Source organism: Sceloporus occidentalis, unplaced genomic scaffold (genome assembly GCF_023333645.1).
Source record: "Sceloporus occidentalis isolate IW3139 unplaced genomic scaffold, rSceOcc1.0.p SCAF_23, whole genome shotgun sequence".
Lineage (NCBI taxonomy): Eukaryota > Metazoa > Chordata > Lepidosauria > Squamata > Phrynosomatidae > Sceloporus > Sceloporus occidentalis.
Genome location: NW_028317003.1, coordinates 7,771,897 through 7,784,947, shown reverse-complemented (window position 1 = coordinate 7,784,947; position 13,051 = coordinate 7,771,897). Strand labels below are relative to the sequence as shown.

The 13,051-nt window shown below is 36.7% G+C and overlaps 1 protein-coding gene across 2 annotated transcripts in view; it reads right to left on the bottom strand.

Annotated features, from left to right (window-relative positions):
* LOC149300761 (sodium bicarbonate cotransporter 3-like) overlaps window positions 1-13,051 on the bottom strand; it is a 41,541-nt gene that overhangs the window by 11,120 nt on the left and 17,370 nt on the right. For both annotated transcript variants that reach the window (XM_089484860.1, XM_089484861.1), the window contains exons 7-17: window positions 10,530-10,687; window positions 8,494-8,581; window positions 6,933-7,079; window positions 6,632-6,735; window positions 5,766-5,940; window positions 3,808-3,941; window positions 3,258-3,503; window positions 2,823-2,928; window positions 1,957-2,118; window positions 1,103-1,216; window positions 680-841 (exon numbers count right to left, since the gene is read on the bottom strand). In XM_089484860.1, coding sequence (XP_089340986.1) covers window positions 680-841; window positions 1,103-1,216; window positions 1,957-2,118; window positions 2,823-2,928; window positions 3,258-3,503; window positions 3,808-3,941; window positions 5,766-5,940; window positions 6,632-6,735; window positions 6,933-7,079; window positions 8,494-8,581; window positions 10,530-10,687 — 1,596 coding nt within the window. The remainder of the gene's footprint in view (window positions 1-679; window positions 842-1,102; window positions 1,217-1,956; window positions 2,119-2,822; window positions 2,929-3,257; window positions 3,504-3,807; window positions 3,942-5,765; window positions 5,941-6,631; window positions 6,736-6,932; window positions 7,080-8,493; window positions 8,582-10,529; window positions 10,688-13,051) is intronic.

Below are 13,051 nucleotides of genomic sequence, written 5' to 3'. Positions count from 1 at the left end.
CACAGGATAACCAAACCAATTTAACTACTTTAAAGATTTAAAATTTTAAAAAGATTAAGAAATTAAACACTCTTTTTGGTTTGCGCTCCCCATTAAAGGTAAATGCACAAGGCACATAAAGCATGCCCTCTTTCTCATCACTCTCACTCCGTTTCGAAGCCTAAACATTTTGTCTTAGTGTAGTAACACTACTTTAGGCAGGATTCGGCTCTCATGAGAGGGTTTGATGTGGCAGGTGAGCTTTTATTTTTTCCCAAAACATAGTAATAAAGCCTTACTAGAGTTTGTATTTGTAGCTTTGGATTAGAGCGCTGGTAATTTGTTCTTCTTGGTTTGCAAACTTGGCTGTTTTATGTCTTACTGCTGCCCAGTAAGTTGGGGGTGAATTGGCAGACATAATGTATGCCTGTTTTATACCAAAATACAATCAAGGTCAATTACAAAAGTGCTTCTTGGCCTGATCCCAAGGGCTGTCAAGGTAAATTCATGGAGAACAAAAGCAAATGGCTTTCATTTTCATTGCTGTAGTTTAGAATCAAATGACGTTAAAAAATACTGGTAATAAATAACAAGCACAACTGAAAAATGCTTTTTAAAGGCAGGATTTGGCAAATAAATATTAATGAGCACAAAGAGGGTGAAAATTATACCGCCGTCCAGACAAGTTATAAAATCATACCTTCAACTTGTGCTCTTTCCGGTTTATAATCACAGCAGTAATTTGTTGGTCCATGAAAATAAGAATGGTACATAAAAGGGCAGGTATAGCAGCAGCCAGTAATGTCCACCATGGATTTTTACCTAAAGGATCAATGATCCAACCGCGGTCTTTTAACGTTGGCTTGCAAAGAAAAACAATAAGCAAAAAGAACAGTTAAAACAGCGTATATACACGTACATACGCAAATCTTGCTCTAAAAGAAGAGCCTTTAACACTCAATAAGTTAGATTATTAACGTCTCAGCCCATTTATATATATATATATATATATATATATATATATATATATATATATACATACATACATACATACATATATATATACACACACACACACTATACGTTTTCCTGTCTGAAAAGCATGCATAATATGATTTGCTACCTCAAATTTCTCAGGAACATGGAGTTTTGGGGAAGGAACTCCCACCAGGTAGTCAATTACAACCATAATCACGATTGTAAGAAAAACAGCAAAGTCACTGATTGTAGATCGCACCTAAAACCAATATAAATAAATATTAGAATTTTTTTGATTTCCGGGCAATTTAAATTTGTTGTTCTACAGAAAACATATTCGAAGAGCTATAGCATTTGTAGACAAGGGGGAAAAAAAAACTGGAGAAGCAGCTATTAAAGAGAAAAAAAAATATGAATTAAACATACAGTATATAATTCATTCAAAACATCTCCTCAATCACATAAGTTCATACGTAGTTTAAATAAGACTTAAGTGTTTGTATTACTATGTATTACTATGGCAACCAATGGACTGATCCATTCAGCAGAAAAACGATTGAACACTCTTCAAACTTTGCACTAGAATCCTGTTCTATAAGTAATCATACATTTTGAATGGTAGTCTAATCACCATAGCAACCAGATACACATTCCTGCTATAGGGACCATCATTTTTAGAGAGGGTGGTACATAAGCGGAACCTCCCAGCGGAAGTGGTACAGGTCAATACAGGTGAGGACTGATAGGGTTGGTATCTTTACATCAGGAAAAACAGGCAGACTAGATGGGCCAAATGGTTATCTACTGTCAAATTCCATTGGTTGCCATTTCAAACTTTGCACCACATTCCCTTTTTCTACATACACCCCAAATGTTACCAGCTGAACAATTCTGCATTGTAAGCAATGCTTTATGAACACAAGGTGGGAAAATAAGATCATTTTATTGTATGAAATATAAAAAAACCTCTCAGAACTATAGAAAGATGATAAGACCAACCTTTGTTGGAAAATAATTCTTGGTCTTAAACTGCTTCAGGAAGGATGACAGGAAGAATGTTGTAAAGAATAAGATCACTGACCAGAAAAACACATCGGGTATATAAGGGCCATGGTGGTAACAAGCCGTGCCCACAAACGAACCATGATGTGCTACACAGTCCTGGTGGAAAGAGACATTTAAAAATGCATAATAATTTTACTGTAGGAAAGGAGTCGCCTCTAAAAACCGTTTATTTAAAACATAGTAGCATAAACCACTATACATCTCTATACATAGCTTTGAAAATAAAATTAACAATTAGAGTTTAAGAAGTAAAAATAGTCATATTTCAAATATATACTTTCAATGAGAAAAGCTAATATTATCCCTACCAGGGAGACTATATGGATGAAGATACGAGCCGCGCATTTTGACCCGCACTATGATGAAGACAGATGATTGTGTATAAAAACGATCTAGTGATCTGATAACAGCCAGTGGTGGTTGGAAATTTCAAGCTTTTGTGGCGTTTTCCCCCAAAAGCACATAAACTCATTACTGTGCGTTCACCACTTCTTCTGAGCCATACCAACAACGCTTTCAACACTTAACGATGCATTATAGGTCCAACATCCAAGGACTTTCACATACAAGACTCCTCGATGAGATTTCTTGAATGCCATATGAATAAATACAGCTGTTGACATCTGGTGGAACATCTTACTGCCGTGCCTCTTCAGAAACAGCATAATACTTGTGTTGCCCAATAACTTTTCTGGTCTTCATAGACTAAGTGGTCTGTTCAACTGCGCTTAAGGGCAGAAAGAAGGCACTTGCGTGCATCAATCTGTATTGAGTGATTTGATCTCACAGGAGGTACTTACAGACACGGTTAGATTGTCCCACTGTACATCACTGGGAGCAATATTCCTTTCCATCCACATAGTTAGAGTTTGATTGTTGGGGTTCACTGGCTCAGAGCATACACAACTGGGTAAGAGAAAGGGTGGGTTAGATGTTGTACAGTAAAATTTTCATTCATTCACACTAAAACACCTCTCTAAATAAAGCATGAAATACAGATGTCTCATCTGTACAAATTTAACACATGACGTAGTAATTGTCACACATCCAAAATGCACTCTATTTGGTGAATATTTTTAAGTCACACGATGGAAGGGCCATCTTTGCTATGGGAAAGAAAGCCTAACAGCTACACAGACCACCAACAGGTCCTCTGCAGCAAATATGAATGGGCCGGGTTTCCTTTCCTGCCTACTAGATCACTTTCACATAAAATTGTGTTTAATACAACTTACGAGTATTTTGTCAGGAGATCAATGTCACTGTGCATGTTGAAGGCATACTTTTCTTTCAAGTGGAACAGTTTTTCCAGTGCTTCATAAATAAATATGATGCATATGAGGGCAGCAAATGCTTCTTCTGTGAAGCGGGTGATGTAACATACTAAGCTGCTGGCATCTGTTGCTACCAGTAACATGCATAGAAATGCTGTCCACAGGCCGATACTTGTCCGCAACGAAAGATAAGACAGGTGATAATCTCTATTTAGAAGATAAAAAAGGATTATCAGACAGTAACATAAATGAAAAGCAAGCAAAAATCAAACTGTATAAACCGATAAAGGGAAATATATATACGAGAGGATATGAGGCTGACGTTTGTGGTAAAGTATGCCAAAGAGGTCAGTTATAATTACAAACTGAAGGGTAAATTGAGTATTTTAATTAGCACAGTTATTCTAGTAGTTTTATAGAAATGGGGAAAGTTATACTTAATATTTTTTTTGCATCATAGCAAACAGATTTTTTTTATCTCAAAAACAAAAAGCATGGATTTTCTACTTACTTGCAGAATTTAAACAATATCTTCTCAAACACCAGGACTGGCCCTGTGCTGCCCAGTATCGTCAGAGGTTGTCCAGCAAAGAGAGAATAGGCAATACCCGTTAACGACGCTCCAAAGAGAGACTCTATTGCACTCTGTTCAGGATGAAAAATACTATCTTGTATTTTTTTTGTAAAAGAGTCAGTGATACAAGCTTAGAATATTGAACAGAACAACATACAATGAAAACATTTAAATGAAATTACAAACCACAACCTATATCTGGATATAAAGCCAATATATACAAGTTTGAAGTTTATGAACCGTTAAAAACAAAAATATACTAAATTGAGTTTATTTTTTAAATAATGATGACGATTTATTTAAGGGGAAAAAGACCGATAAACACACAAAACTGAAAAGCAAAGTTAAGAGTTGGTTTTTTGTGCTTTGTAATTAAACAAAACATACTGTGAGGTAAAATAAAATTACCTTTATATTGTAATAAACTTTTGCACATGCCCTTTTTGTAATTTTGGGGAAAAAATCCTTGTATAGTTTTTGTGGGGAAACTCCCCTCCCAAAAAAAAAAAAAACTAGCATGTTTCCCCCAGTGGGAGGTAGAATTATACACTACAATGGGTAAAGTCACAAGCCTAAATCTAAAGATGGATAGGTTGTTTGTTTTGTTTATTTATTTAATTTATTTATTTTTACTAGCCACAATTATAAAATTATTAATCCTCTCCAATCCTCCACCCCTTTTTATATATATATATATATATATATATATATATAGTATTTTCCATAAAATGCTTCTGCATTCTGATCTCCTGTCTCATAGGCTACATCCCAGCATTACCCCTCTGACCTCCTTAGTTAAAACTCTGAAGCAAGTACTATGGTTAGTGAAGGAAACCGGAAATAGGAGATGAATAATAGGTCATCATATAAAATGCAGTTATTACAAATGGCATATAAAGCGATACACAGCATGTTAAAAGACTAACGGAACATATTTACAGTTTTTAATGCTCTGCAGACTAACGTTGTGTTTCTGGGGTTCTTAACCAAATTCTCCACTCTTTTTGCAGTTGTTTGTTTTTTGGAGGTAGAAACATATTACCTTCAATACTGAATACATTTGTGCATCCATAAATTAGCACTTACATCCAAGTGTTTTAAAGAGTTTAAACCACTAACATAAACAATTATGTTAAGCAGGCTTCAGCAAAACCCTGTAGAAGCCAGGTTTAAATTTTAAACAGAGTTTTCACTATTTTTCAGTAAGAAATTGCATACTCTTGTTACCAGACTTTTTATACAATCTTGACCATCTCGCCTGCTCATTTTTACAAGATGCTTTCCCTTTCATCTTTGTCACATATTTTATGACTGGTGCCGAATCCATGCAATAGAAGGGAGTTTAGATTTACAATACGGTGTCTCAGTTATGCTGAAACACTTTAAACATTAGAACACAACACCAGGCAACACTTTAGCTCTGCTAAAACTAATGCATTTTTCTGACAGGCAAGTTTTTAAAGGAAATCCACATATAAAACATTTTTGTACCTTTTGTTACATATTTTGTCAAATAGAAATCATACTTTGCCTTTTTAAAAAGCCCACCTGCGGGGATACGTGTGGCATCTAGATAAAATTGCTGCTTGGCAATATCCAGAAGAAACTACAGATTCCACTGGACAGCAATACTCAGCCTTATCAACTCCATGGGTTGGAAATACTGTAGCCCTGAGAGCCATGATTAAACATTGTTACCTTAAACCTTGCATCTTCTGTTCACATGGTCTCCCCCACAACTTTGCCACAGAAGTTACCGTGATCAGGGGATGGTCAAATACTGTGGGGTAAACTCTTTGGATCAAGCATGAATACGTGAGACAAAAATGCACAAGGACACTTTCTTTGGAAAGGTCTAAAAAGCCTGGCCACTACCAATCTTTCTTTGTACTCACTATTCTGTTTTGTGTAGCTTCTCCCAGGAGCCCTCCAAAAGTGATTACAGGAGACATACAGGCACAGTATAGGAAAAGAACGGAGGCCAGGCACTGCAGGTTTAATGCATCCTTGTAGTCACTCAAGAAAAAAGGTGCTTTCCTTTTGATGTCATGCATCAAACCACCAAAAAGCCTAAATAGGTGAGATGAAACTCGTCAAACTGTACACTGCAGGTGTCTAGCTAAGTTTTCTTTCGATCATTAGCCTTGAGAAAGTAGACGGGTCAATTTGTTTTCATATTGATGACGAGATAAATTTAAAAAAAAATCATGACTATTCCTTTGCTATCAAAATAGAATTTCGTAACCTAGGATGCATAGGTATTTTTCTTACTAAATAGATTCTTGGTATGCTGTTTATGACTCAAGGAGCTGGGATTCTGAGAATGCTACAATCAAAACTGGTATTCCGGGCTACTTTGTGTCAACAAGCTCTGGAATAAGGAGTAAAGCTTGCCGAACACAGGACTTTCAAAAGCTATTGGGCTTAAAAAAAAAATGGACAGTTCTGGTCTGTTACTAATGAAGAAGACAGACTTCACTTCAGCTATACATTTAGTTTCCAATTCTATGCAATCTCTCAGAAATCCCAAGAACTATTTTAGGAGGTGGTTATACTTTCAATATTTCTTTTATCAAAATCTGACTTTAGATCACTATTGTACTCATAATCCTTACTTCCTCACTTTGTTTAGGGATATATATTTCTTTATATACATGTTTGTTTTACAGACACTCCTTAAACCCCATTGCTTTTTAAATCTATAAACATGTGGATCATTATATTTCTTGACAATATCCTGGGAAAAGTTATAAAAACACACCTTCCAGTTCTTTGGAGCTCTGGTCCAGTTTCATGTTCCTCTTCTTTCAAGGTCTCACCTGTAGGAGTTGATCCATTTGGGACGGCTGGAATCTTCCTTTTCTCCTGCAAGAACATTGTTATTTAGCTTTTAATTATTAATTACATTTTAATTTAGGTTATTTCTAGAAAAAACGTATGGACCTCAATGCAGTTATTCACGATCTAATATTTAAAAAAAAAAAAAGTGGTAGGACCACACATCGATAAGGAAGACATGTTCAGCATTGAAAAATACAAATCACATTAGGGAGAACTCTGACCTGGGAGGGAACACTTTTTGGTGGCTCAATTCGGATGGTTGGATCCCACTCGCCAGGAGGGAGGACTGTTACTTGGTCTAGAAATTCATCTATTCCTGCAAGAAGATCATTTCGATCTTTTGCCTTATACGCAACATCGTGGAAAATCTGCCAAGAAAGCAAATCATTCAGTTTTCTCATTAGTCACAGAAAGTTTCCAAACAAGTTTTACAGTTAGTTGTCACTAACAGGCAGCTATAGGCTAAAACTTGTAGAGCACCACAGGAATTTCTAGCCCAAAAACGTGACCTCGACACAATTATGGTCCAACTACAAGTTTCCTTAATATGCACCTAAACCATGAAAGCAAGATTCCTAAAAAGGTTTATTAATTATGGGATTGAAACATTTTTTTTTTCACAAAGCATTGTGAAAGGCCATCACCAATGAATGGCTTCTGCAAGTTAAATCAGAAAGATATCTTCAATGCCAGTTTACTGACTGAATTATGCATTACACAGGGCCAGCGTTCTTCTCGCAGGAGAAATTTGCCAGGGTTGGCCCCTTGTAATATATAAAAACTACAACTAACTGCAACTATCCAGCAAGCTCAAATGCCGCTTCAGTGAATAAACCTGAAAGCACCTTAAAATACTGTATTGGAATATCCTTTTAACCAGGCTTTGTAAGAACTGTGGGCTAGTGACAGACTTGTTATGCATCGCTTATAGAAGTATAAATTGGAAGTAGTTCCATTAAATTATCTTGAAGAATATTGATATGTAATAAAAACACATATGAGACAGCAAAGAAAGTGTTATATTAAATATATATATATATATATATTAAATATGTTGCATTCAAAGCTTGCAAATCAGCGTATGCATTCTTTAGTTAATGGAGTTAAAAATGTTAAATTCTGTCTCATTTAATTCCACCGCAGCACACATGCAATTCAATGTTGCGACTCCCATTGAGTTCAATAGGAGTGCTACAGGCAGGAGGGTTACTTAAACATGCACCCCACCTAAGCTTCCTGGTTTCAATAGAGGCATCAAGGGTAGACATTAGATGAGACATACTTGGCATACAGTTACAAAATAATTCATGCATCAGCTTGCGTGCAGTAAAAAGTATTGCTGCCTACACAAAATATAAAAAAAATAAAGAATTGGGGGGGGATTAAGCTGTCTCTTCAAGTGATACATTTATTCAATTGTTCTCAGTGGTGTATTTAGACCTAGGTCAAATAGGTCTAGGGGTTTAGCAGGGGAGTAGCAGCCTCCCTTGAGGGGCGATATGGCTCCCCAGTGGGTTGTTCCTTGGCTGCGGTTGAAGATCACAGATCACACTTGTAACCATCTAAGTTACACTTTGGAGATTTGCGTCTAGCTGCCACAGCCTCCATGGTAACTTTACTTGGTGGAACACTTCATTGAGAGCAGAGAGCAAGGTGGACACAGATGTTAGCGGCTCAGGTACCCCAGTGTTAGGCCTAGGGCAATGCACCACCAAATACAACCAAATGGACAGTCCAACAAATTCACAAGCAAGTAACGTATGGAGAAGGTACAATGTTTACCTCATCTGTCATAAGAGTGGCTATAGATCTTCCAATTTCATGATATTGCGCAGCTTTTCCAGTGGGACCCAACAAAACAAACAAAAACCTGTTAAAATAAAATGGTTATTTGTATCAGAACCATATTTTTTTTTGTGGCAAAAGCAGTCTTAAACTTCTCCTTTCTACAGTCCAGGCAACTGTATTTGTTGGCAGCAATATAATAAACCTGCACTGGATACATCTTAATGACAATCCAATGCTACTGCAGTTCCAGGCAAACAGATCACAGTAACCCTCTCCCAGGGTGATTTAGCAAAACAAAATAATACCTGGATAACCCGTTTCTGGACTATCACTCAGATTTGTGTAGTATTAGACTGAAGTTCAGTGTATAAAGAGGGACAAACATTAAACTTAACCTGCCTTCACCACACTAATGCCTACATAATGTTAGGAGAACTTGTTAAATCTCATTGCACTACATCAGGATCTAATCAGGCATATAAATAAAATCCAATAACCAAGCAACTGCTAGGACAGCAGTCTGGGTTATAAATAATACAAAAAAAACTCTAGCTGTATCCAAAGCTGCTTAAACAAATTCATCGCTTCTACACATTAAACAAATAGAAGGCTGGGAAAGATTGATTCATGAGTAACTACTGTTGATCAAAGTTAATTTCACAGAGCAGAACACACAATGGGCATGCGAAAGGCCCAATTGATTTTCTATCACATGAATGCCTTCAGCGTTGGAGTGGAAGAGGCACCCTGCTTTCCCACAGGGAAGGGCAAAACCTTTCCATGGTCACAAACACACAAGCTTGAGTTATGAAAACAACATCACTGCTGCAATGATACTATGCTAGAGACTGTAACAAATGTTTTATGTATGTAGAAAGACACAGACTAATGTAATGTAGTACAATATTGAGTTCTATTTAGGCATCTGACTACATAAAATCCTACTTTCTAATATATTGTTGGAGAAAAAAAAAAGTTCCTACATATATGTCATGTTCTATGCTTCTGCCACTCTAGTAATATAAACAGGTTTGTAATTAAACTGCATGTAAATGCCGTAATTTAAAGGAGAGGTGTAAAGAAAATAATTGGTCCTTTTAATTTAGGGATTCAAAATGGGCACGAGCTGGAAATATCCGACATAAACCCTACATTTAGTCCAATACTGATGCATATGTTTAAAAGCAGATTTAGGCAATTTGGCAACTGTTTAGCCAGACCATTGCCCAAACCAAGTCACACTCCTCATACACAGGTCTTTGTGAGCATCAGACCAGATTGTGTATTATACAGTGTTGTGAACCCCCATTTTAAAATCTGAACAGTGAAAATGAGACCAAATGAGACCTTGTTCTAAGTGCACAAACACAAGCATCTCTATAATAAGACAGACTTGGGTAACTAAGTGAATAACACAGTATGTCACAGCATTGGTTTCAAACAAAAGAGCTCAGCCTATCGTGAGAGGCTGCATGTGGGAATTGCTTGGTTGCGGGAGGTCAGTCCCCGTATCTCTATACTTTTAACACAGAGAGAGCAAGAGGAAGGGGGAATAAATTGTCTTCCCGTCCACTGTGTCTGCAGTACCAAATTTAATATCTAGTACTCAGATATTCTTACTTAAATATTATTGTACATCAATATTAAAAAACTGACACTATGGTTTTTGAGCATGTTATTTTGTTGAATAGTGAGCAGTAGTTCAGTGCTTTTGTTCTATTTGAATTTCACTAATGCTTTTTTGCTTATCACATGATTGTTTCCTTTCAGCTATAATGCATTAAGTCATATTTTATGGCTTTACAGGCTGCTTCTCTAAAGTGATATTTACGATGGACACCTAACCACACACTTTCTTACGGCACTTAAGTAAGCTCTTTAAAAAGAAAACAACAACACATTGAAGTTCTCTGAAATGACATCTATTGCTCTAAAGCAAATTTACAATGCTATGCATGAGTGTAAATAAACGTAATAAATATTAAAACCAACACAGATTTAACAAGCAAAAATAAAGCAAACACTCATACCGTGTAGGAATCGGGACTTCGGTGAGTCCAGACAAAAGAACTGCTGGACTCAACCTAACAAAAGCAATAATTGGTCGATCCAGAAAATCCACTTCTCCTACTAAAACGTTCGATGCCTCAGCTCCAGGTGGGATTTTCCTCATAAAGTGCATATCCACCTAAAAACAAAAATGTAGTATTTTTTTAATTATTATTTTTTTTTTTACATAAATTTGTTTATGGAACATGGGGGAGGATGTTTATCTTCTATTTTGGAATTTCCAAAAAAAACCCCAACATACAACGTGAAAATGGGAAGTGTATTTTTCTCACCAACAACAAAGAAATGTCTGCCAGAGAAAGTATTCTGCTGTGGTTCATTTGCTTAAAAACCCCCTTTGTTCAAAGTTACTGTTATCAACAAAGATTTAGCAAAATAACCATTACAACGATAGACATTCTCTACACAAAAGTATGGAAACACTCATTAACATTTATTCAAATTTAATGGAATAAAAAAAAAAAAAAAAAAAAAGGAGAAAAAATGATTAATTCTGAAATTATACACAACACATTTTTTTTGATATGAAACTTTGTGTGATGTATTTTTGATTTCGGAAGAAATAATTAAATTGGTTTAAATAAACGCTTTGGTTGTGTATAATACCAGGGGAGTATTTTAAAAGGACTACAGCACGAATGAGTCTTTACCGATAGACATGTGACACGACTGGTAAGAAGTACTAATACCACTGATACAGATATCTGCGGAAACTTACAGCTGACCTCTTCAGTCCCATTACAAGCGCGCCACAACTACAGTGCCAGGAGGCATAGTCCTGCCCATGAGGAAATAAGGGGTCCAAGCAAAAACATAAGCACTATATACAGGTTGAGCAGAGCTTCCACACGAAAACATATGGCACAGATTTTTTTATGATAAAGTTTAACGGAAAATGTGTAATCCCTTACTGAAATACTATTTTTGTTCCACTCAAGTGTATTTAACATTTTCCTCTTTTAATTAACAAAACGACCCAAAGAAATGCAGCTTAGACAAGATGTTTTCAAAAAGCAGGTTACTTCACTAACATTTTAAGAATTTTGTTAATTAAGCTACTAAGGTTGCAGTAGCATACAAAAACAAGATGCAGGAAAGGCTTGTTGTGAAATGCCAGGACAGGGACCAAGTTTTTGGTTTCGTTTTAGTCTATTTTCAGAAAACAAATTTCATTTCCTGCCCTTTTGGTTCAGACAAAATTCGGAGGGGTTTTTGGATTCGGAAACAAAATTTGTTGTCACTCACACTCTGGCTCAACGCCTCCCTACCTTTTCCGATAACCACTTCTGTGTCTCTGCTTCTAGGTCTCCTTCTCGGCAGTTAATCATTTTCTTTTTCTTTTTTTCCTCTCCCGGCTCTCCCCTGCATCATTCTGGCCTCTTCAGTGTACTTGCACAGTAGGACGGAGCCTCGGAGGACACCTTCTTCCCAGTTTGGAGGAATGAGGGAGAGGTTGCCCTCCATGGCTCCACCATGTTGCAGAACAGCTACACAAGGCCAAAATATCGCAGATGGATCCGTGGAGAAACAGAAGTGTATCAACACTTCTTTCTCCACGGATCCATCTGCATTAATCTGCCCTTGAGTAGTACTTCAGCAACAGGACAGAGCCTTTCTCCTTTTCCGCCCAATAGGGGAGAGAATGTGCACCGGGTTCCGAACTGTTGTCTAAGTCCCAGGCCAGAATAATACAGACGGAAAAGAAGAAGTGTTCCTACACTAATTTCTGCAGATTTTCCGTCTGCATTATCCAGGCCTGGTACTTCAGCAATAGGGCTGTGTGCATCGAGGCTCCAACCTGTTGCAGAACTACTACACCATACTGCTGCCGAGAGCCAGAACAAAAAGGACCACCGGAGAAGACAGAAGAACCAGAGAAGTGGAGCAAAGGAGAAGCGCAGAGATGAAGGTAGGGAGACACTGACAAAAGTGTGTGAGACCCAGTGAAATGCAAACAGAGCTCCCTTTTGTGGGGTCCCTCCTCATTTTTGGTATCCGTATAAACGTTGTACCATTTGGATGTAGTACGTATAAGTTTGATTAATAATCTGTGCTGTCCATTATGGTTTTAAAAAAATTGACTATAACTATTGGTCCTTTGTTTTATTATCTGTACCCTGTCAGCTCTAAAAAGGTTTCCATGCTGTTGGTAGGGGGCAGCTGGAATTATTATAGGAGCTCTAACCATGCTTGCCCAGGCAAGCTTGAGACCTATATATATATATATATATATATATATATATATATATATATATATATATATATATATATATATATATATATATATATCATAATACAATAGCCCTTGCAATATCAAATTATAAAGTAAAATGTTCTTGGTCAAAGTGGACTTTTACCCATAGCAACCAATCTATGGGCTACCTAAAATTGCACAGAAATTACAATGTAAACAAAACCTTACCGATCAGTCAATTAAAAAGATGATCACATAATTTAAATTTTGTGAAGCTTTATTTTGATA